The sequence below is a fragment of the Zootermopsis nevadensis genome, unplaced genomic scaffold, assembly GCF_977971745.1.
Source record: "Zootermopsis nevadensis isolate Lab colony 2312 unplaced genomic scaffold, Znev_1.0 Znev_ptg000023l, whole genome shotgun sequence".
Classification (NCBI taxonomy): domain Eukaryota; kingdom Metazoa; phylum Arthropoda; class Insecta; order Blattodea; family Termopsidae; genus Zootermopsis; species Zootermopsis nevadensis.
In genome coordinates, this window is record NW_028259155.1 from 4221054 (window position 1) to 4244888 (window position 23835).

Genomic DNA, 23835 nt, shown 5'->3' on the forward strand with positions numbered 1-23835 from the left:
ACCATATAATTCATCTGAGTGAATTTATGAATATTTTGCCGATTTCAATTTAAAATCACCCATTCAGAAAGTCCACAACACAGTAAGGAACGTCTGATGAGTGTTTGTAAATGTAGAACACTTGACCAGTGGAGTATTTCTGACCATGCCCGACTTGTTACGAATTACGAAGGCCTGTAGGTTGTATTTTCTGTGGCCCGTAGGTAATCTATGGTAGCCGCTGCTAGCAGAAATGGATCTTAATATGAAACGAGAAATGCCGGTACAGTGCTGTAATCATAAAATGTGTAACGCATATTTTTTATGTTGCAGTTTTATATTCTCGGTGGATTTATAAGTCAATAGAGTGAATAATCTTTCTGTTTTGTGTCACAACGCAAGTCTAAAAGAATGAAAGAAAGTTGATTTGCCGCTTGTCGTTGGCATTACGAATCAAGTCGCAGTCGTCGGACTTTTAATATTGAAGAAGATTATTTGGTATGTTGATACACAATAAAACTCACCCTTATGTAGTTTGAGTTGAAAGTAACGATGTTTTATGTGGTGTGTTTAGTATTTGTATAGTTACCATCAACTAACCTTAAACAATTTATTTACAGTATATGAAATTATCAGTGTGCGGCTAGCATACATTTCGGCATCTTCAGTTCAGTTTCACTGTTACAGTAGCCTTATAAATGACGAAATTTTACACATATATGATGTTCGTTGCCTTGAATTTGTAACAACTGAAATTTCCAACACTTGATATGGACTTTTTATGGTGTCTTATTTATATTATATTACTTGAGATTACTAAATCGACTATGATTTTATGAACTTGCCTGAGAAAATGTTATTTTTCCTCAATTGTATTATCTTTCATACATCTGTGATCCAGTGTTTAACTTGAGTTGACATTGCTACCTGTGGTTTGTGACACCACAATGCTGCAAATGGCTGTCAAGGCTTTATTGCCACATATAAACCTCTTTATTTGATCAGAAATTGTTTTTACCATAAAAATATGACTATAGTGTTTAAAATTTTGTTTAGGCAATGTATTGGCTTGATTTTATTATATGCTTTATATAAATGAAGCATTAAGATATTTCCACATTGTGGTTTGTCTTATCTTTACAACAGTGTACAGTAAGCAATATGATAAATTTGGAGAAATTTAGAAAACTTTGTCATCCTTAGTTTGGAAGAAGAGTTATAACTTTTTACTCTGTTGAACAGTAATCGAATAGGACATATTTGATGAAAGGTTCTTGGGCTACAAGCCGTGTCAGATAGCTGAACGGTGTGTTTTATTTTACCACTTTTTTTTCTAGCATTGTGTGTTGGGATTTTTAAAATGGTAATGTGGAATTTAATTATGTTTTGCTGTCTTGTTAGAAAGGTAGTACCTGTGAAATACATTATGTGGGGTAACCTTGGAGACTAGATTGCTTGCCAGATCTGAAGAAACGTGTGCTGCCTAATACATTAAAATTTTAGATCAGGGGTGCCCAACCCATATGTGAACATTTGCCAAAGTTGATTTTTAAACATTTATATTGTTCTAATTCAGCACATTGTTTCTGAATATTTTTTACACAAGTTTATCATAAGAAAACTTTTAAAATGTGCCATAATTACTACATACAGTTTTTCAGTGTTCAAACTATATTCTTCATTGCATTTTTTAGACATGTTCATAATCACATTATCAAATTTAGCATCCATTTTAATATTATCCTCCCATGTATGCCCAGCTGTTCTGAGAGGTATTCTTTCAAGCTTCTGAACAAAACATTTGTGCGCATTTCTCATCTACCCCATGCTTGCTACACGCTCATCCAATCTTACCGTCTTGATTTTAATATTATTATTATTTCACTTATATTTTGTGATGTTTAATTTACGTAAAAGAATTAGGAATGGTGCTGGATGTATATGCGCGATGGTGGAATGATAATTAGCATGCGAAACCAAAGAATTCTGATAAAACCTACTGCACGTTTTTTGTTGTTGTTGATGCATGTGGAAGTGGACAAGTGGTTTCCAAAACGTGGTTCACGAACACCTTGGAGTACACAGAAAAATTTGTAATGTACTGTTTTGAGGCTTTCACAAGAATACAAGCCATGTTTATAGCGAGTGCTGTCTGATGTCACATTCTTATATGCCAAATTAAATTTTATAGCATAATTATTGTTATAATACATAAATGTAATAAATAACAAATTTAAATGTAGGAATTTTAAAGCATATTTTTAAAACAGATGAAATGTTTTTTTATCAAGAACACATGCATCAATGTAACAAATGGACCAATTTGAAACAATTAGTATTAAAACAATATAATGTAGATATTTGTTTAGTGATGGGGCAATGCTTATAAGACATACAGAAACACAGCATATAAAGTGAGGATAACAACATAAAATAAAAAGTATACGTTTTTATATATGAAAATAGTCATTTGTTAATTAAGAAAGCAATGAAATGGCCTGATGATGGCACGTGTGTGGCGAAACATGTACCTGCCAAGGATATTGTTTGTCAAAAGTGATGCAGATGATTAATGATTTTAATATTGATTACAAATTATTTTAACTGAACAGAGGTTTTGTATAATTACGTGTTGTTGTTATCCCTTAATGGTAACAGGAAGTCTGTTATTGTTTTTCAACGCGATTTGCATAAGCCTGAAATCATTATTCCTTTGAACCAGCTAGAGTAGTAGACGTGCAGTCATCAGCTTCGTCTCTTCAGTGTAAGGATTCATGTAGGGTAACCAGTATCAGAAAATAAAAATTACCCCATTCATTTCTGTGGCTTGTCTCGCAGGCTAGGGAGTGTGATAAAAGGGAAATAATTTTACAGTGTTCACTATCTCGGTTCACTAACCTGTGAAATTAACTTTGATTTACCACACGCATGGTGTTCCATGCCATTATCGAGTTCGTACGTCAGTCCTGTTCGAAAGGTGAAAACAATCGAAACTGAAAATGCTGATAGGTTAGGATGATATTGTCGTTTATGAGTTATATAGTAACTGTTTTCAGCGAGGTATACCAATAAACTAGCCTGTGAAGTGGATGGCAGTTTTATGCGTTATTAGTACGAATTGCATGAAAAGATCGCATGTATTCTGGCCTTCTGACCAGGCATTTGGTATCCATTTGCAGGAAGGCCAACCAAGTAGGGGCAGTGGCATTTGTTTCCGCACAAACAAACAACTTGGCCTTCGCGCATTATATATGCCGTTTAATTTCCGACCAAAAGAAACCATCTACGCCGGGAGTCGAATTCATCAGCTATCCTGACTGAAGTTTTAATAGTTTTCTTAATTGTTTCTATTAATCTAACGCTGAATACGCAAATTCCTTTGGGGGTCTCATGACAATTGTCTGTGATGAGTGATGGAAACCATAGTATCTCGTAACAGCGTTACCGAGGCAAATGGTTATGAATGTTAACAAGTGTGACCAAGATTAAAATACCTTGGAATTTTGTTGTGATTGCTGGGGCGTAACTGTTGTATGGTGTTGTGCCCCCTCCATGTCTTTGTTCATAGGACTAACTGTATTCATAAAATATGTTAATTGTTGTGATGACTGGATTATTCCTTGTAAACTATTTCCTTATCTCGTGGTATTCAATATCACAATTCTCCAATGTCAGTTGCCATAGTTACGTGGACCCTGAGATTTGTCTCAGTGAAAGTCTGTCAGGTTCCGTTATTTTTGAGGGTTTGTCTAGCCTGTTCTCTTTGTCAGCGGATGCTGTGTCTTGAATGGATATTTAGGTGGGCAGATTTGATGATATAATATATTCCATGCAATAAAAGCCACTTGTAGGACATACCATAAATATTAAAGTCGTCGAGTTCATGGGTCATTCCGTGTTGAGTCTTGGCAAATAATTTAACGCTGGAGAATGAATGGTAAGTGTGTGTTAATGCTGGTCCATGAAATCTACAGAGACGGGATTTAATCGAGAGGGAAATAGGTGGGTGGACGTTTTAATCTGTTGCAAGTAGTCCTGTAATCTGTTGTCACGCACAGAAAAATATGGTTTAAAACAATAAATTTCAGCACTTAATACGTATCAAAATTCTTTAGCTATGAACTAGGCCATGTGTAATACGTGTATTATTTTGGATACAAATTAATGTTTTTTGTGATTATAATATTAATTTTCTTGAGATTATAATATAGATTTATGATTGTTCCGTTTTTATTAATTCGATCAGTAGGAGAGTTTTAATCTCATAATATGGAACACAATAGCTTTTACCGTTTTAGAATAGAGAGCATCTTGGAATATCAACATTAATATCTTACAACGCTTAATCTATGAAAATATTCCTTGAAATCATAATCGTGTGCTTTACAAAGTTACATTGATATTCATTTACTGGATACATTGTTTACACAGCTAATAAACAGCGCTGCTTTAAATTATAAATTATGTTCTTGGTAGTTAATAGTAACTAAATATAAATATTTACTATTAATTACCAAGAATATAATTAATTTTGAAGATTTTTAATATAGAGAAGTGTAGTGTCAGACTTGAGTCCATCGTCAAAAGCTACAGATGCAGTTCAACGGATGCACGAAGTGACAAATTCGTAGCCTGTGAAAAGTTTCCTTTCTTAGTCAACTGTTCGGCCATTTTGTAACTGGCACGGACCACACGTATGGTTTCATTGCATCATCTTTGAAATATCTTTTGTTGCTGACGTAATAAAGATTTCACCTAGCTGATTTACAAATTCTTGGCTTATCAGTAAAACGGTCAAACTGACCTTTTTGTTTTGTAGTAACTTTTAAAATTGAACTCCTTGAGAAGTGACGAACTTCATTTGTTTGAAAATAAGACATACAGGCTTGCCATTGCAACAGGGGAAGAAGTAGTTTTTTGTTCATTGTTCTTTGAAAAATCGTCCTTCATCTGTGATTTTTCGTCTTCTTTCAATGGCCATTTAATTTCAGGTAGTAACGAATTTAATTCAAAACTTTTATTGCAAATGACACAGCAGAAAAACGTGACAGTGGCAAAAACAGGTTAACTGAAGGATATTGTGTCTAATCAAATATTATTCCATGAAGTGTGAAATATTGATTGTAACCGGAGATTGATTAACAATGACTTAGAAATATTTAGTCTGAAATGAATTCACGGAATCCGTGAAACGAATGTGGCAACACTAAAAAGAGAGTTTGCTCAAGGTTTATTTAAAAGCGTTGTTGTTAGCTTCTAAAAAGTTTTGATGTCATGTCATTATTAACTTTATAATTCTTCAGTTGTAAATATCACAGTAATTTCCGTAGGTTTGTCTCCTGTTTGTAATTGAATTACGATACTTTTACACGTGTCATTGTGTGATTTATATTTACGTGGTCTCTGTTCATGATTATAACCTCTTCATTTGTATGCGTGATGAAATTACTTTTTATGATGTCATTTGGAGTTGTTGGCATATCGAAATGCGCACTGGACGATTCGTGTGCTCTGCGCACCGAGTGTCGTGTAACCAGTATGTGTTTTAGGAGAGACCGTGTAAGTTGTTTCATTATTCTGACAACCAGATTCGTAAAAGAAACTCCATACTCATGTGTGATGACCATGGAGATCATTTCCGTGGAGGTATAGCGGCAAGGGTGTGAATCTAATCACGCATCTAGTGTTGAGGTTAAGAATTTTCGTACGTCGTATTGGCTTGGAGTTAATTAAGCACAATGATACGTTTTTGTCGTAGTGTTTGCTTTATCATAGTACAATGTTTTTATGATTTGTGGTACGTTACATGGAAGATTTGTGACGCTTAGTGCAGTGTTAAGACTGTTTTTTGATGTGATACGCAACTGAGCGGAGAGAATGATTCGCTTCCTACAGCTTATTTGCGTAATTGTCGCTAACTTTGCGTGTGAGGGTTTCATGTAATTGATGATTAGCTAAAAGACCTTGTTCTGATTACCACCGACACACATGGAAATAACCAGCCAAGTAGAAGCAGCATTTGAAGACAATGGCTCCAACGTACTTTATAGATGTTCGAACGTAACTTGCTGTGATTTATTGTAATTTTTGTAATGCAAGTTTCTTTGTGTCAAATGTAGTGTAAAGTTAACAGTTGCCTGTACCTGTGTCAGGTCTTAACATAATATTTGCATTTGTTTTCTTTCTAACCCACAAGCTAGTGACGCATGGGTACAATATAAGTAATTTGTTAATAGTTTAGACATTTTCGTTTGTGAGGTTATGGAATTTTATTTCTTCCAGGAGAATCTTAAAATCACGATCACCGAAGAACAGTTAAGTCCTCAGCATTGTTACACATCTTTTTTTGCGGGCCCCACTGGGTCCTCGAACATACGGTTGGCGATTCATGATATACCTACAGTACGCGACTGTAATCTTGAGACTTATGTTACGCGTTATGTTGTTAAATATGTATAAACTTGATATTACGTTTCGAGGTTTCATTAAAATACACCAGATATTTAATTAATACATTTATGTTTATGATGTACCTTAAACTGCGTTAACCAGTTGATTTTTGTAATGGTGAAGTGTTGTGTTTACTTCGCGGTACGGACTCAATTCTTAAATATTAGTTAGACGAGCTTCGGTTTCAGAGGGTTAATGGTCAGAAGTGAAACACGGTGTTATTTTTACATTTCTCTCGTCCTTGGTAACTATGCCTCTTAGTTACAGTTGTTTGCGCTCCGGACGATACATTCGTCCAGGTTGCGGAAATTCGAGACATTCGAATTAGTGGTTGTATTACGCTGCACTTCGTCATAGACATTTGAGTATGGTACTGCACGGGCAAAGTCTGTGGAAAAGCACGAAATTGATGATGTTCGCAGAAATATCTTAGCAAGAGGACGGAGGCAGGGGGAAGAAGTTAGATATCATTCCAATACTTAACTCAAGGTCGAGGTCGAGGTCGAGGAGCATCGCGAGTTGTGTTTCGAACGTTTTCAAGTGGAATAAACAAGCAGGTTAGTTTTCGTACCTTATCGCACTAAATGTAACCATGCCGACAGGAGACCACAGAGGGTGTAACAGTACGTACTTATAGAATATATTTTGTAGGCGTATTCATTATTGCAGATTATTTATGTACGTTGTTTCAACGTCGGGCGCTTTTGGTATTGGTGATCGTTGTTGGAACGAATGACGAAAAACTGGAAGATCTCTTGTTGTCTTTCGTGAAGAAGGCGAGTCTGTGTCGTGGACCAGTCGTCAGAGACTATTAAAGGCAGTTATTAGGTCAACTCTTTATCGTAATCTGTAACAGTGTTATGAAATTCAATTGAAAAATTAAATTGCAGCGTTTTAGGAAAGATGCTTTCTTCAGGGGAGCGGCCGATTGGAAGAATTGTAGTCATCAGATGCGTGTGGGATTTCCCCTGGAAACGAGATAAGTCGAGATTTAAAATTGTCTGAAGAATTTTCGTATGTGATCTCGTTCTCTCAGCTTCATACTGTGTCATCCTAAATTGTTCATTTGTATACATTATTTCCGAAATTAATGGTTGTGTTATATGTAACTTTTCATTTCTATTCTTGTAGATGGCTTCCTGGTTTTTCGCGATGATGGTCATCCTAATGGGTTGGCAACTGGGAGTTTCTTCAGCGACAGTAGCAGTTGAATCCATTAGCCTCCTTGTTCAAAAGTATTCTGGTTCTACAGGGCTTATAACTATAGAGCAGATGCAACAAATTCTTGATAGAATTTGTACGTGCTCATCTGATGTTAGTAATATAGACACTGTTAATTCTCTGCAGAGGAACTGTACATCTGGCCAAGACTGCAGCTATATCAACAATGTAAGATTCATTTTTAACGCACTGCTTAAACAGCCAATTACAACCATTGCTGTTACGTAAAAAATTTACGAACATTCGAATAAACACATACACCAAATTCACGCATGTGTACGTACTTAACACTATTACGGGATGTTACGTAAATTTAAACAAAAATTTGATAGAAATGTTTATCAATTTACTAATTGCACGGTGGAAGTACATCTCACACAAGTTCTGCATGTTCGATACAAAGTCTGGCTGTTGTAACAACGTTAGGATTATAGTTATAGTATAATATTTAAAAGACTATGTGATGACAGATTAATTTTTAATGTTCTTCTAATACATAATTTTCATTTATTATTTATTTTCTGCCAGTGGTGCAAATTTTAGTTTCCCCTAACCCTATTTTATTTATTTATTCTGTTTTTTACGCATAATGCATTAGGAACATAACCCTAAAATTCAGCAAGTTATTAGATCGTGTTTGTTTATGTCATGAATATATCCTTTGTTTCTTCTTTAGACATGCTTGTCAGCAGTGGACGTATTTAGGAAGTTGAATATAAAGGATGAGAAAGTGAATGTCGCTTCATTTGAACTTGCCTGTCCTGTGATATTGGAACAATTAGAGAAATATGTCTGCAACAGAGATCAACGTGGCCCTGACAGTGCTGATCTGATAACTAAGCCATCTGCAACTGAAGGTTATCATTCCTTTATATACTAACCGATCCCATAATGCTCAGTCTTTGTTTAGAAGCTAACAGTCTCTTGAGCGGCCCATCCACGTACGAGCCCGGCTCGGCTCGGGTTCCATCGAGCCAAACTCGTTTGTGGATGGGGTGTCACGAGCCGAGTCTGCTACGCATGCGCGGTGAAATATATCCGAGTCCGGCTCACGAGTCAGACTCGTACGTGGATGGGCCGTTTAAGACACAAAATTCCCTGCCGTTCATGAAACATACAGGTTCATAACCATATTTACAAATCTGCCACTCTGGGCTTGATCCTGAGCCATATGAGTCCAATCTATACCTTTCCACCCTATTTAAGATCAGTTTTAATACACTGTCCTTCCATCTATGCCTAGATCACTCAAGTGGCCTTTCTGGTTTTCCGAATACATTTGTACAAAAATTCTCCTACCATTTCTTGGTAGTTCAAGCTGACTCTTTTCATTTTTATTAGTTAAGAATGTGAGAAATTACATTTGACTGTGGAATGCTCCTTATTTTTTCCTGTCTTGTCGTACGAGCTATAAAGTACAAGTTAACTGTGAGAGCGCTCTGAGATATGTTGAAAACTAAAAAAACCTATTGGTTATGATTAATTCTGTAAATTGAATAATATAATGCATCTGGATATAGATGTTGCGCAGAATTATTGATGTTAGCCCAATTACAGAGTGCTTTAATTTTGTTTTGAAACATTTAAAGAAAATGGAAATACAAAAAATTAATTACTTAGCTGCAAATGAAATTTTGAAAGAAAAAAAATATATTGTTTTGTCTGTAGGAATCAAATATTTTTAATAATTTCCAAATTATGACATAGCTGATTGACATATTTTTCTTTACTAACAGCATAATTATTACAGATAATTTAAAGCATATAACAAATAATTAAACCATCTAGTGTCAAGTACATTCAAAATCTCTTCTTTTTCTTCACTCAGTAATAATTATATATTTGTGATGATAACAATACACGTCCATTTAAACACATTAGTTAACAAAACAGTTGTGCTTCAACAAAGAGAAAGCAACAATTAACCTCCTACATTTGAGTAGAAGAAACGTAAGATTAGAGAAGTTGATGGCACTAACTTGTGCACGTTCTGCGTACCCCTTTTTAGTGATGCTGCTGAATAACAAAGGATCTTTCTTCTCTTGCCAGTGTGGGGTCTGGGTTTCCTGTTCGTTACAGTAATCAGTTTGTGCTCTCTGATGGGTGTCAGTGTTCTGCCCTTCATGGATAAGCATTTCTACAAGCAGCTGCTTACCGGTCTAATCGGCCTTGCAGTTGGCTCCCTTGCAGCAAGTTCGCTCTTCCATTTGATCCCTCAGGTGAGTAACGCTTGCTATAAACAATACGTTATCCTCTCAAGCAGTGGTAACTATCATTCAAACAAACAACAAACTGTCGTGTAGTAGAATCAAACGCTTAATCGAGTTATTGGACGTAATCCATCACTTTACGTCCTCTTTATGTTGTCTCCTTAAAATCCTTCTTAATGTTATCTTGCCACCTCTTCTATCTTTCAAGTGACTTTCTTCCAAGATTTCACCAAAAATTCTGCATGCATTTATGGTATACCTCCTCCACGCAGTATGTGCGCTCTGTCATATGTCAGAACAATTAATCTAGATTCAGTACTGTCTGACGACTTGGTATTTTGTTGACATTGCTTCAGTATCCAATATTGTGTTGCTGGCAAGGCTAAGTTGGGACAGCCGAGTTCTTTGAAATGTCAACAAACCAGCGTACCACCTCACCCAAGAATAGAAATAAAATTATGCACGTTTTTGTTGCACCGTTGTGAAGTACGGGACAAGGGTGAAATGTCTTCAGTGGATCATCATCTGTTGAGGTGGAAGACATATTCCAGAGATCTGAAGTGGCTTTAATTTTAGTTCCAAGGTGCAATTCTAGATAGACTGCTGCTGTATATATATATATATATATATATATATATATTGTATTAATAAGAAGCTTCTTTCCCAGGCATTTGGCCTCACAAATTCAGATGGTTACCACAACTACTTAAACCGGTCGTTGATGATGTGGGCTGGTATCTGGGTATTTTTCATGACTGAAAGGATTATGAAAATGATAACTGATCACAGACAAGTAAGTGCCTGCACATTATATAATTTAATTTATTTATTTATATTGGATCATGCTATTTGGAAAATGTATTTTGTATGAGGATTTATGAACACTACATATGCACTTCTCACTTAAGGAATTACATGATGAATCTGCAGTCACATGAAGATGGCTATCTTCTGCGTTGTAGCATGGTGTAGTCTAGCAGACGTTTGCAGACATTTCAGAGGTGCTTGCTTCCTCCGTCATCACAGTGACTACGCAGCGCAAAAGCCCAGAAGACAGCCGTCTTCATACTCGCGGCCACGAGAACCTCAAATCTCACACCACATTGATATGTTGTGCAACGTTACAATTCAACCCTCAGTTGGAAACAGCCCTGTCTTTACGTCTTCTCACACTTCATTTCATGAAACATTAATCATCAGTATATTCTGATAAGTTGTGTACATTTAGTATCAGAGCCGGCGGTCCCATGTCGTAGATCTATGGCATGTAAAAGAACCTTACGAGCATGAACGAGATGTTTCGTAAGCAAAATTCAGCGGCCATTTCTCACCCAATTCTCTCCTGATTCACTAATAGATGGCTCTAGCAGTCAAATCAGGATTGAGTAGAAATTGTGCAGAGGCAGTGGGCTTGCCACTCGCTACTCATAAATGCACGCTTCAAAGACAAATAAACCTCCCGCATCGGAGGAGGCCAAGACTCGTTTCGGGTTGTTGCGACATAGAAATAAAGAAGTAGCCAATGGTCAGTGTTGCCTAACTGTGTCATTTTTCTAGAAAGAGGAACGTACTTCAGCATGCGCGTACCCAAGCAATGAAGTGTCTGTGGAAGTTGTGTCAAGCATCTCGAGTCCTACGGAGCTCATCCCACATCTTCATCAGGAGCTGGAGCCCCTTCAGGAACGTGAGTGCTCAGAACAGAACGCCCGCGAGGAACCCAACTGCCTTCATACAAATCCTGGAATTATTTATGGCTGCCAGGAACAGGCTATAAAGGCTTCATTTGGCCATCAGGAGGTAAGGTTAGTTCAAATAAATGAACCATATATCACTTCAAAAATTTATTATTCTACGTTACTATTTCTATCTGCTGCTGGAAATATTCACATGAAGTCCCTTCCTGTAATGCAGCCTTCATTGTGAAGACGTGAAATTGTTCTCTGGTTTCTGGTAAACAGTTGAACTTTCAATAATGTTTTGTGTTTGTCTTGTCTATTTCAGATTTATTACAACTTCAGGTAATGAACCATGTTCTTATGTGTGAGTGTGTGTAAATTGTGTGAAGACTGCAAATCAAATTGAAATGTAGCAGATCGACAACATGACGCTAAAATATAATCTTATTTTAAAATGTATGTGTTAATGATGTCATTTCAAGACATCATGCCAATATGAATTAGATGAGTCCACGTCGTACAATTCCAATTTAATTTAAGTCATTGGTTGAGGTAAACTGCAGTGTTAATTATTAAGGAGCTGCTGTTTAAGTCATTTGCGCCTCTTAGCTCTGAACTTCATACTGGATACTGGGAACGACCCGTTCTTCAAGTGCCTGAGCACTGCGGGTCCCAACTTTTCGTTGGCTTGATCTGTGGACATTCAATAGGACTCCTTGGATAAGGGATCGGCCCGTCGCAAGGCCTCTACCTGCACACAGGACAGCACAACACAGAAAGACGCAGACAACATCCATGGCTTGAGTGGGATTCGAACCCACGGTCCCAGCGACCAAGTGGCACAAGGCCCACGCCTCAGACCCGCAGCCACTGCGGACCCCGAACTTCATACAGCAGACACAAATCTGCTACCTGTGATTTAAGTCCCATGTTCTTGGTCCTATTTCAGAAACCACGTATCAACCATTCACACGGACATGAACATGTGATGCATTTTGAGCAAGGGAAGGACAGTGCCATTGCTACCGTCGCTTGGATGGTTGTGTTTGGTGATGGGCTCCACAATTTCATTGATGGATTGTCCATTGGTGCGGCATTCAATGAGAGTTTGCTCACTGGGGTCAGCATAAGTGTGGCTGTAATGTGCGAGGAATTTCCTCATGAGTTAGGTAATATTTAATTATTTGTTTTTTACCATTTATGTCTTTACAGATAATAATAAAGGCTGAATGCTGAATAGCATGTCTGTTTCGAATTCAAGGACTTAAGGACCGTAGGGGAAACTGGCAGTAGGTTATGTTAATCTGCCGTGTCTACAGGTTAGAGTTAGGACCGTACTATAAAAACTAGGGCCTTAGTACCAGTGGCAGGCTCTTGTGATCACGATAATAAGCTTTCAGGTTCTATAAGAGATGAGCGTTTCTTGACTAGATGAGATTGCTGTTAACGTCTCAAGGACTCTGCTCCATGTTGTTGGTCAATTTTGAACTTGAAGAGGACAGTCATTAACTTTAATAGGATCTGAGGTTCTCTTGGCAGTGACTATGGCTTCTGGGTTGTAGTGCCGTGTAGTTTATCGTTGTTTCAGGGCGATGACGAGGCAGGAAGGGCCTCTGAAATGTTGGTAGATTTCTATCAGATTAAACAGTTCTATAGCCCAGGAGACAGCCATCTTTGTAGTCGGAAATCTCATTTACGGAATGCGTAAAAACTACAGAAGAAACAGTGGTTTTTCCTCTGACTTTCGGGTTAATGCAGAAACAGCCGTGTGGAGTGCCTGGTTTTTTTTTTTGTCATTTTGTCCAGCTTTTATTAATGCTGATTATTTTATGTCAATTTCAGGATGGATATTTTCTGTATAATTTCATATTGTGTGTAATCTGTAGCAGCACCAGACTATAATACTATAAGCTTTTTTTTGCTTTTATTTTTTATTGAAAACTAGGGTTGTTTGTCTTATATACAAATCGTGCCTGAAGAGAAGATGAATGGTAGTAATTTTTCAGTGTGTATTGTAAAATGTGCAGTGAGTAACTGTATTTTGTCTCTACAAATCATGTCCCTTAATTTATATGTTCATGTACGTCAATTATTGTGTTTCAACTGCAGAGGTTAGTGACATAAGGATGATCATGTGTGAAGAGTAGAGAAGAATTTGGATGTCCCCTGGCATATTTGAAAGTACTTTATTAAGACTCACAAGGAGGAACTGAGGAAAATCATGAGGAACCTCAGGATGTGCTGTTGTCTGGCCAGGATTTCAGTAACTAATCTGCGAAATAAAATTCAGATGCATTACTGCCGTACCAACCTGTTTAGGCTACACATTTTAACTCTTGTCAGGAAAGATGTTTGTTGTCTGAGTGATGTTTGTTGATGTAAGTAATGTTTTTACGTACATAACAGATTTTGCTTCTATTACCAGATGTTTATGTATACTAATTTTCTCTTGTTTTCTTTCTTAATAAAAGTAATCCAATGTATTTCAGGTGATTTTGCAGTACTTTTAAATGCTGGTATGACCATGAAACAAGCTCTTATCTACAACTTCCTGTCTGCCTGTACCTGTTATATTGGTTTGGTGTTTGGGATCTTGCTTGGCGAAATTGAAGCCAGCAGTTATATCTTTGGTTTTGCAGCGGGAATGTTCATGTATATATCACTCGTGGACATGGTATGTATGTATATATGTGCGACTCCATCAGGTCTTGCTTATAAACCTATTACGTGTATTAGTTTTGACATATGTTAAAATCAATGAAACATTTGTTGTGAGCACACTTGCGCATACGTGCGTGCACACATGAACACATTTGAGCATGCATATGTGTGTGTGTTTACTGGAATAGAGACACCTCTTATTCCACACATACAAAGCCTGATGTATGATGAGATTTGTAGTTGTGAAAATGTAAATATTACACATCTGACAGTTGTAGTCGGTCTAGTAATGCATGACATAATAACTGAGGTTTTATTTAATTTATTAAAATATTAACTGCATGGGGAAGAGTACTTGAGAAACTGTTAGTTGCTCATATAGTCGAGAGTTATACATCTTTTACGGGACTCCCCACAGAATTCTCTTTATGGCATCTGTCTTTATGGATGAGAAACAAGCAAGGAAATACTTTCCACATTTTGCCTGTTCTAAGATTTTGTGATTTATGTAAAGGTGGTTGGTTGCTTATCCGTGACAGTTTATAGGATTATCGGGTTGACTGGTGAATGTGGGGTTGTTACTGGCATTTTATAGTGCACAATCTCCGCTAGCTTCGTGATGGGTTCATGCTGAGTAAGGAAGTTAATATGAATTTACAAAGACTTTTTCATACTGTGATACAGACTATTTAAACTATGTAGGTATGCCTATTGTAGTATATTTTCTTTATTTACAAAATGTGGGATCACAGTATGTTTATATTCATTTTTAGTTTCAGAGGTCATACTGCCTCCGTCATCAGGGCCCTGATGACGGAGGCAGTATGACCTCTGAAACATCGGTAAACATCTACCATACTACATGGTGCTACAACCCAGAAGACAGAAATCTTCATATTCACGGCTGTGAAAACCTCAAATCTTACAATTATTTCCTTGTCTGATCGGAGTTTCCTGTTGCATAATTAGAAAAGTGGTTCACATGCATAACAACTGCCATAGGGTAAGCTTGAATTGTGATTGTGTTTTATAATTTGCTTTCAAGGTCCCAGAAATGAATGAGGTGGCAGAAGAAGCTAGCAAAGTGAGCTTGAAGAAAGCATTCCACACCTTGTTTCTACAGAATGTTGGCATGGGTATAGGTATTTTAGCTCTCTACGTTTTGGCACGTTATCAAGACAGCATCAATTTCGGTTGAAGATTTCAACTTTCAGAAAAGTGGTTTTCTTAAAACATTTGTTTACAGTTTAAGTAACGAGAGTGAGCATGTCATGTTCCAAGATACAATGTGAATGCTATTTAAATAACAGATTAAATTTATGTTTTAGAAAGTCCCTTTTAAAACAAATATTAAGGAATCTTAAACATTGCTACATTTGTAACTTTTATGCTGTAATTTTTTTCATACAAATGCACAAATATGAACCACTACATATACTCGGTGAAAGAAAATTTAAATACAGTTTAACCTTTATTGTACTGGAATTGGGGATTTAAATTATTCTGTAACACAGCTACGAGTCAGTTTTAAACTCCAGGTTAAATGGCTTAGTGATGTGATAGTGCAGCGTACATTCAGGGAGATCATATCTGAGCTGTGATGCACATTTGATAAAGGTTACAAATGTAAAGAGAGTTTATTACAGAGCATTCTCGAAGGGGACAGCGGAGGTAGTTTATACTCTGAAATAATAGCAGCTATTACTGCGACTTCCGTGTAAAGGATCTGTAACAAAGTATTTTTTTTATTAAAGGTGTGAAAAGAGGTTTTCAGGCTAAAACATTCCTGAAAAGGTTGGTATTTATTACATAAATTAATTTTGATCATGTCCCATTTTTGCCAAAATGTAACATGACCTCAAATATGAGCACACCGAATTTGAAACTTTGAAGAAAGGAAAATATGTCTTCAAATCCATTGTAAAAAATTATTTGATTAGCTTCTAAATATGGTTAATAACTATCAATGTGTTAACACTTAGTATGTGCTTGTTCATGTAATTTAATTTAATTTATATTATTTATTGGACATGTAAAAATTGTTTTGTGATAAAAGAGTTGAAATTTTGTCTCTGACTATACCTTTATTAGAACCTGCCTATTGTGTATCTGTTTACTAACCGCTGAATTACATGGTAAGTTGTTATATAAACAGCAAATTAAAATTAAATCAGTCATTCATTATACTACGGTAACTTGGCCACAGTCCGATTTCTTGTGGTTTTGTAAACAGTGTCCCAGTTACAGAAATGGTTTTGTAGGGGAGGGGATGAAAACAGTATGTCCGTATTATACTTAGTGGGTTTGGTGAATATGGTGGGGCTTAACAAAGGAACAGTCAGGGCTGTGTTTATAAGGAGGAAGGAAGCGTGACTAGTAACTCTGTTAAAATTAGTGTGTATTATGCATTATGGTTCAGGTCACAGTGGCTGCACGATCTGACATATGGGACTTGTTTGCATGGCCACTAGGACTGTGGGTTTAAATCCCACTCAAGTTATGGATGTTTGTTTTTGTATTTTTGTGTTGTACTGTCCTGTATAGGTAAGTGGCTTTGTGACAGGCTGATCACTTGCCCAAGGTGTCCTACCAAGTGTCAAAATAGATAAAGTACCCTCCCATATGGGTGGAGGGGGAAGGACATAAAAGAGAGACAAGAGGTATGGTGTTACAACCTACAAGCCATCATTGTACTCACTGCTGTGAAAACCTCAGATCCTACATGTACAAATCCTGTATGGCCCCATGCATTATAATTATTTTTGGAGCTTCAAAATATAATTTTACAAGTAAATATATATCATGTTTCTTTCAGAATGTTGTTTGTAATAGGCACTGATAGGAAGATTTTTATAGTTCTTATTATATTTCCTCTTTATGTGGGTCATATGACAGCAGGGCCCTCTCCATTTATCTTTTTTCCCACAGCTCCTCTTTCTCCAATGTTCTTTCTTTTGTACATCTTTCATAACCTCTTATTCTCATCTTGATTTCAGTCACCCTTTCACTTTTATGTCAAAATTTATCCATAGAACCTTTTTATTATCTGTGATAATAGGTGTTGCTACACTTCCCAGCGGATATATTGTGTTGCCGAAATTTAGTCTTTCGGTTTACATGTAACCCGTGGTGATTTTAATCGTTGCTGCTGTTTTCATAATGGTTTTTTTCCGTGGTGGTGTGTGTGTGTGATGACAGGTATTGATATTGCATTATATTTATTTGGTATTTGCGATGGAAGTAACAAAGTTCGATGCAGTGTGCCGTCATTGAAAGAAGAGAATTTTAAAATCAGAAAATTCTTTGTTTTCATTTATGTTCCGATAGTAATGTCGGCTGTTACTGCGTGGGTTTTGTCCGCTTTAAATTACAGTTTTCATGCATTAATTATAGAATTGTGTGTATTCTTTATTTTTTCTGAAAGAAATCTATGGACGTGTGTTATTTACATCACCTACGCTCTGAGCATACGAGTATAATGAATTTGTACTGTAACAGATTGTTTGATGTTTTTGTCACGAAGATTAGTTTCAACTTACCAGGTCAGTGGCTCCGCTTCGAAGTTCAGATTCGTTAGCATTTCTTTTCTAATTTTTCTCATGCTTTTGCCCTCGACATTGTTTTAGTTATGTGCAGTTAACAACGGCGTTTTAGTTCTTATAAACAACTGTCTTAATTGCAGTAACATATTTTATGCAGGTGCAGTTTGGATGATAAGAAGAACGATTTAGAACTGTTTTGAGTCAGCTAGCTCGTGTACATTTTCCGATACTCCAACAAATTTTATGTGTTGTGGTGTCAATGAATCTTTTTTGCATCGAGGTACTGTAATTATTTGGTCTGTTGTTGGTATGTTTTTTTGTACACAGTTACACATTCTTATCTGGGATTTACAGAATGCAAGGAAAGTAATCTGATATAGTCTTGTCTAATCTAACCTAAAGAAATGTCATTGTGAATAATTTATCCACAAATTTTCTATGCTTCATTATGGAGTGATCTTTACTTTCTTAACTTCTCAAATTTCTTTCCTGAAATTAATTTTTCTGCTCTTATAATTTTTTTGTTTGTTTGGTTTAATTGCAGTACATTCATAAACATATTTTTTGATAATTGTACACTTTTGTTGGAAAGACTGAATGCATGAACATTAATGACTGCAATGAGGGAATTAGTGGACAGCTGTGAAAATGAACATAGCAGCGAAGTTGAGACACACGATGTGGGTGGCCACTCTCACTGTGACACATGTATCAAAGTGACCAAATGTATGGTGCAGCCAACTCGTAATGAAAGTTGTAAGATAGTGACGTGTGAGTTGAACTGTGGATTTAGCTTCCATGCTTGTAAATTAACAGAACACAAACTTCTTTGCGCTTATGAGAAAGTAGCTTGCATAAATGCAGGAAATGGCTGTCCTGTTACTTTAATGCGTCATCAGAGAGCAAGCCATTTGGAAACCTGCCCGGCAAGTGTAGTTACCTGCAATATGGGATGGAACCGGTGGTCTGTGTGCTCCCAGGAGCACCAGATGCGCTCTGCGTTTGATCTACTGAACCCACAAACAAAGAAGGGGCAGCTGGGTATGTAAATATCTGTTGCACAACATTTGACCCACACAGGGTTCTAGCTCTTAGGGGAGGTGTTACATTTGAATAAAATGTTTATAATTATCAATGTATATAAACATATGTAATTATGTGTAGAAAATGGTTATGCATTTTATATATTTTTATCATGTTATGTCTTATAATTTCATTTTGGTCTCATGAAACTATAATATGTATTAATGTTCTAATAAACAAAATTCACAGAGGAAGAAAGGGAAATTTGTGTTGACTGTAGAGAAGTTTTGTAATTCTCTTGAAGGAGCTGAGTATAACCTTGAAAGACTTAAGAGTTGTTTGCTCTGTTAGTTGAAATATTGATCCTGATTCATAGTTGAGCTAATATAGTACATTTGATTCATTTTAATGTGGTGAATTTAAATAAGTATCACTTGTGTAGGTATACTTAAATTGTTACAGATGTAGCATTAGTTCTGCATGATCAGAAGAGGCTGAATGAGTGGATGAAAATGGCTCTTCAAACAAGGCATGTGCTTCAGAACAATCTGACAAAGTATTTTTCAGAAGTACCGTTCCATACTTGGTCTTCGTGTGAAGGAGAGAATTCTGTCTTTGTACCCAGTATCAGTGATGAGGATGACAAGTCATGGGAATGCAAGAAAGCTCCTCCTGGTAAGTTTCAGTATCGTAACGTTTTATGGGACGGAGCTCAGACTGGACCGTCATATGTGACTGGGTGTCGTATTTGCTTCATTAATGTTAATCATATGAAGTAGCTATGCTTTAACAACATGATTTAACTCTTCATACAAGTGGTTTATGCTGGTAGGATACAATACTGCTTGTCCTTGAGATCAGTAAATTCTTATTATTATTGCAAATTTACTTGAGATTTCCGCGATCCTTTTTATAGCTTAACATAGTATAATCTAGTAAAATGTAACATTTCCTATGTAATGTACTAAAATATAGTAATTTAAATTTAAATTCATTAGGCTTGTAATGGTGCTACAAAAGACGACGTGGCACGAATGTATAAAAGTCTCGTCAGTGACGTTTTAGGCAGTGGTTAGGTGCTGTCATTGTTGTAAACAATGATGAATCCTTTTTGTTTAATCTGATTAAATTTATATTTAAGTATGCACGTATATGACTACCTTGCTTCCTAATGTTGATTAACATCAAATGAACATTAGTTAATGTGACTGGAAGGATGTAGAGCTTCTGACTTATCTGAAAGGTTGTATGCACTGTTACACGTTCTTTTTTTTTTTTCAGGCCTACAAAGCAGTGTGTGTGGAGAACTTTACAGAGTTAGAAGGGGCAGTGTCAATGATTCAATGATAGATCCTCTTGCTCATATTACCACAAAGTCGCATTCTCTGGGACATAATGGTACACCAGAATTTATAAATACCGACAACCCGAATACTCAAGAAAATTCAGTTTGTGGTATGGAGTACAGTATCGCATCACCCCCATCTCTTTTGAATGGAAGTTTAAAAAGTGAGATTGACCAGAGTCAAGATTCATATTCTAAAACCAATACAGTAATACTGAATAGTGATCGAAGTAAATCATCGCCAGTCGGCGTTAATACGCAATCAGAGTATCTCGAAATGACTCGAGACTCCAGGGAGGCTTTGTCACATAATTTCGGTGCTGGTGACTCAACGTGTAGCGAACAGAATGGACATTATAGAGTATGTTTTGTAAATAATACTCAAGTAAATGATATATTTTCTGCTTCCATGACAGGTCATGCAAGCTCAGTTATTTCCCCTCCCCCGTCTGGTCCTCCCATGGTCGTGTCCTTGGGTTTGGATATCACTTTAGGAACCATCACACGCTATCATTCAAAACCACATGATAAGTATGCCTTCCTCTGCGCGCAAGAATTCCGTCGTGATGAATATTCGTGGCATTACAAGAATGTTCATAATGACATTCATGGTGGATTGAATGGGTGGTTAGAACATCGTTGTCCGCTGGCACATTATGGTTGTATGTACAGTTTGCGTCGACTTTATCCGACAACGAAGGGTGCCACTGTGATTCATAATGAGACTCTTGAGAGTTTTGGAGTGAAACCGTTTGTTCCTTACGATATTCCAGTGTTAAACCACTGTTCTAAAGTTACTAAAAGTATTGTCCAATCAACGTCTCATAAGAAGTCCAACAGTTTTTCAGGATCACATGTACAAAATTCAGAGGACACCCAAGATTGGTCTGTGATATCTTCTCAACCTCTGGCATTATGTCAGCTTCCATTCGAAGTTCTCAGGCATGTGTGCCGTTTTCTGGACTCCTTCAGGTGTGTGTATATTGATATTTTTACTAGGGCACAAATAATTTATAGCATTTGTGTTTGTTACGTTCATACTTCACGCCTAAGGCATAGACAACAAATGCATTTGTGACTAGAATTTTGACTGCTATTTTAAGGAAACCTGAAATCATTCACATAATTAATCAAAAGGGAACATGGAAAAACAGTGCAGAATGCAGTAAACATTGTAAATAATACATGAAATTACTTCTCTCTCTCTCCAAGTCAAAATTTGGATGGAGTCAAGTATTATTTACCTCTTTTGTTGTGTTGTTTTAGCTTGTGTAACTTGGCTCTAACTTGTCGTCGTTTGCGTGAGGTATGTTGTTCTTTGTTGGAGGAGAGGGGACTTGTGGTACAGCAGTGGAAGAAAAGTCGTATTGGGTCCCGAGTTACGTGGACAGTCGCTTATAAGGTAACAAAAACTTTCTGTTTTGAAGCGGATTTGGTTGGCCCAGTTAATCTCATATTATTCCATTGTCAGATTTTAACAAGAAGAGTCATATTAATTAATGTAGCCACAGTTTATGGTTATATTTTCTACATTATTTCCAGTGGACTGTATGAAAATCCAATTATCTTTTAAAATTATACGGTGTTCAAATGAAAATAGTGTGACCTTCCATTCTGAAACTTTGATTTTTTGTGTTACTGTTGGCAGAGGGATATTGAAGTGTTAAACTGAGAGATGATATCAGTTATAAACAAATAAAAAATATCTAAAGTAATTCTGTATCTCTGTCATTGAAAATTTAATTGCCTTTGGAAAATTTGGTTTCTAGCACCAGCATGGAATAATGTTTTCAAGAACTGTGAAATATTTATGTTTGTTATGGAGGGAAGTTGTGATTCTTGAGGTTTTTGTGAAAATATCGCAATTCTGTAACTTGTCGTCTGCATTGCCTCTTTATTATAGAAGATTTCTTAGCTTAATTAATTATTCTTGTCCATCTATTCACAATTTAAAATTAAATATATATCTTCACAATATGACGCAACTATACCAACTTATGAATTCTTAGCTTAATATTGAATTATTTTTCAGCGCTGGTTTTTTAGCACAGGTTTCACGCCTGTACACAAGTGGGGATTTGAAGCAGAAGATCACATGTCAAACCATTTAAGAAGCTGTGTATGCTTTGAAAGGTAAATTAAATTCACACATTTTCTCTGTTTTATATTATGTTCATGAAGTTTCCTCCATTATGTAAATGTGATTGGTATTTTTCTCCAGTATTGCTAAAATATTGTTGTTGGTTGTTTGCTCTGGTAAAGTAGCACTTATGTTTTTGATAAATGAAACAATGCATGAATTAAACATTTACAGTATTGGCAAAATACACTGAATCCCATTGGCTGGTTACCATTGTGTTGAATTACGTAGCTACATATTCAACAAATGTCAGTTCACAATTGTTGCTGGCTGATTGGTGCACAAAAACGCCTGTCAGATCGTTACATTTCATAAGATACCCCTGTGTTCATTGCATCTGCCTTTTTCTGCCATCCCAGTAAGTTTTTAACCAAGTGCTAGCAGTAGATTTTCATTAAATTAAGTATTTTATTACAGGTGTATGGAGTCCAAACCTTTGTTTCACATGTTTGGTGAGGAACCAGATCCTACTCTTCATGCAAAACTAATTGCTAAAAGTGGAGAAGATCAAGATTTTGCAGTTGGAAAAAGTTATTAGAGTGGTTCGACTGTCATGATGTATCATGTTTGTAGCTTTATGAACACTTCAATTTTATATTGTACAGCAATGTGTTGATTAGAAAGAATAATCAGGTTTCAAGAAACTGTTATTTATGTTATATGTATATTGAAATTGTTTTTAGTGTATTAATTTATATTGAAGAAAAGAAGACACATATTTAAAATCGTAATTTAAAAATTTACCTCCTCTAACCCGGCCCCATAGACCAATGCGTCATTGGACACTGAAAGTGTTCTGTTAACACCAATTATCATCAGTGGGGGGATAAGAAATTGTAACATGTTGATAAAAATTATGATAAAAAACAAAATCAAATTGAATTCCCTTGTAGGTAGTAAAGAATAACCTTAAAAAAGAGGATGCCATCATGAAAGATGAAATTGGGATCAGTTAAATAATAAAATTCCCAATTAAAGCAAACTGTCCTGTAGCTTTCTGAGCTCGTTCAGGAGTGTAATTGAAATGGGGGAGATTTCCAGATTAGGCTGGCTAATTGGTTTGAGTACACAAGCAATGCAGGCCAGTTATTTGTATTTCTTACATATGTTAGTAAATGCACTACAAGAATATTATTTATGGTAGGATTTGAGACTGCCACAGCAGTGAGTACATAGATTGCTGTCTTCTGGGTTGTAGCACCATGTCTGGTATAGGTTTACCAATGTTTAGAGAGATCCTTCTTGCCCCCATTATTAGGTCTTATTGTGTGATGAGCTCTGATGATGAATGGTAACTAGCATTTTTTACATATTTGTGAGGTCATAATGGAAAAGTCAGAATTTCTCTATATAGAGGTAACAGCTGAAAAACTGTCATTTTGCATGTTGTTAAAACTTGATCATCTCGGCAGAAGATATGGTTTATTCACCATTCAGCCACCTGACGCAGCTTGTAACCCCAGAGTCATTCGCCAATCATCTTTGTTGTAAAGAAGTGTTAAATGTAAATTTTTCTAAAATTCCCATGCAGAAAATAAAAATTTTGATTCACTTAACTTGTATTAATTTCTTTTCTATGTTTAAAATA

The 23835-nt window shown here is 36.3% G+C and overlaps 2 protein-coding genes across 17 annotated transcripts; both read left to right on the forward strand.

The window, feature by feature from the left end:
- Positions 1 to 184: 184 nt before the first annotated feature.
- On the forward strand, positions 185 to 16266 carry LOC110831261 (metal cation symporter ZIP14). 10 transcript variants are annotated; one of them, XM_022067075.2, is made up of 10 exons: positions 185 to 477; positions 6852 to 6986; positions 7561 to 7818; positions 8327 to 8507; positions 9700 to 9869; positions 10528 to 10653; positions 11418 to 11657; positions 12486 to 12705; positions 14026 to 14210; positions 15243 to 16266. In XM_022067075.2, the coding sequence occupies exons 3-10, from the start codon at positions 7561 to 7563 to the stop codon at positions 15393 to 15395; spliced, it is 1533 nt and encodes a 510-aa protein (XP_021922767.1). In that variant the 5' UTR covers positions 185 to 477; positions 6852 to 6986; the 3' UTR covers positions 15396 to 16266. The 10 variants fall into 10 exon arrangements, with proteins under 10 accessions (XP_021922767.1, XP_021922766.1, XP_021922764.1 ...); XM_022067074.2 differs by lacking the exon at positions 6852 to 6986; XM_022067072.2 differs by lacking the exons at positions 185 to 477; positions 6852 to 6986 and adding an exon at positions 3824 to 3916.
- A 1007-nt stretch (positions 16267 to 17273) lies between these two features.
- On the forward strand, positions 17274 to 23803 carry LOC110831260 (F-box only protein 30). 7 transcript variants are annotated; one of them, XM_087354367.1, is made up of 8 exons: positions 17409 to 17739; positions 17897 to 18019; positions 18284 to 18780; positions 19225 to 19437; positions 20044 to 21079; positions 21374 to 21509; positions 22140 to 22240; positions 22665 to 23803. In XM_087354367.1, exons 3-8 carry the CDS (start codon positions 18351 to 18353, stop codon positions 22783 to 22785), a joined length of 2037 nt encoding a protein of 678 aa, XP_087210493.1. In that variant the 5' UTR covers positions 17409 to 17739; positions 17897 to 18019; positions 18284 to 18350; the 3' UTR covers positions 22786 to 23803. The 7 variants fall into 7 exon arrangements, with proteins under 7 accessions (XP_021922756.1, XP_087210495.1, XP_087210493.1 ...); XM_087354368.1 differs by having other exon boundaries at positions 18332 to 18780; XM_022067064.2 differs by lacking the exons at positions 17409 to 17739; positions 17897 to 18019 and adding an exon at positions 17274 to 17395.
- The last annotated feature ends 32 nt before the right edge of the window (positions 23804 to 23835 follow it).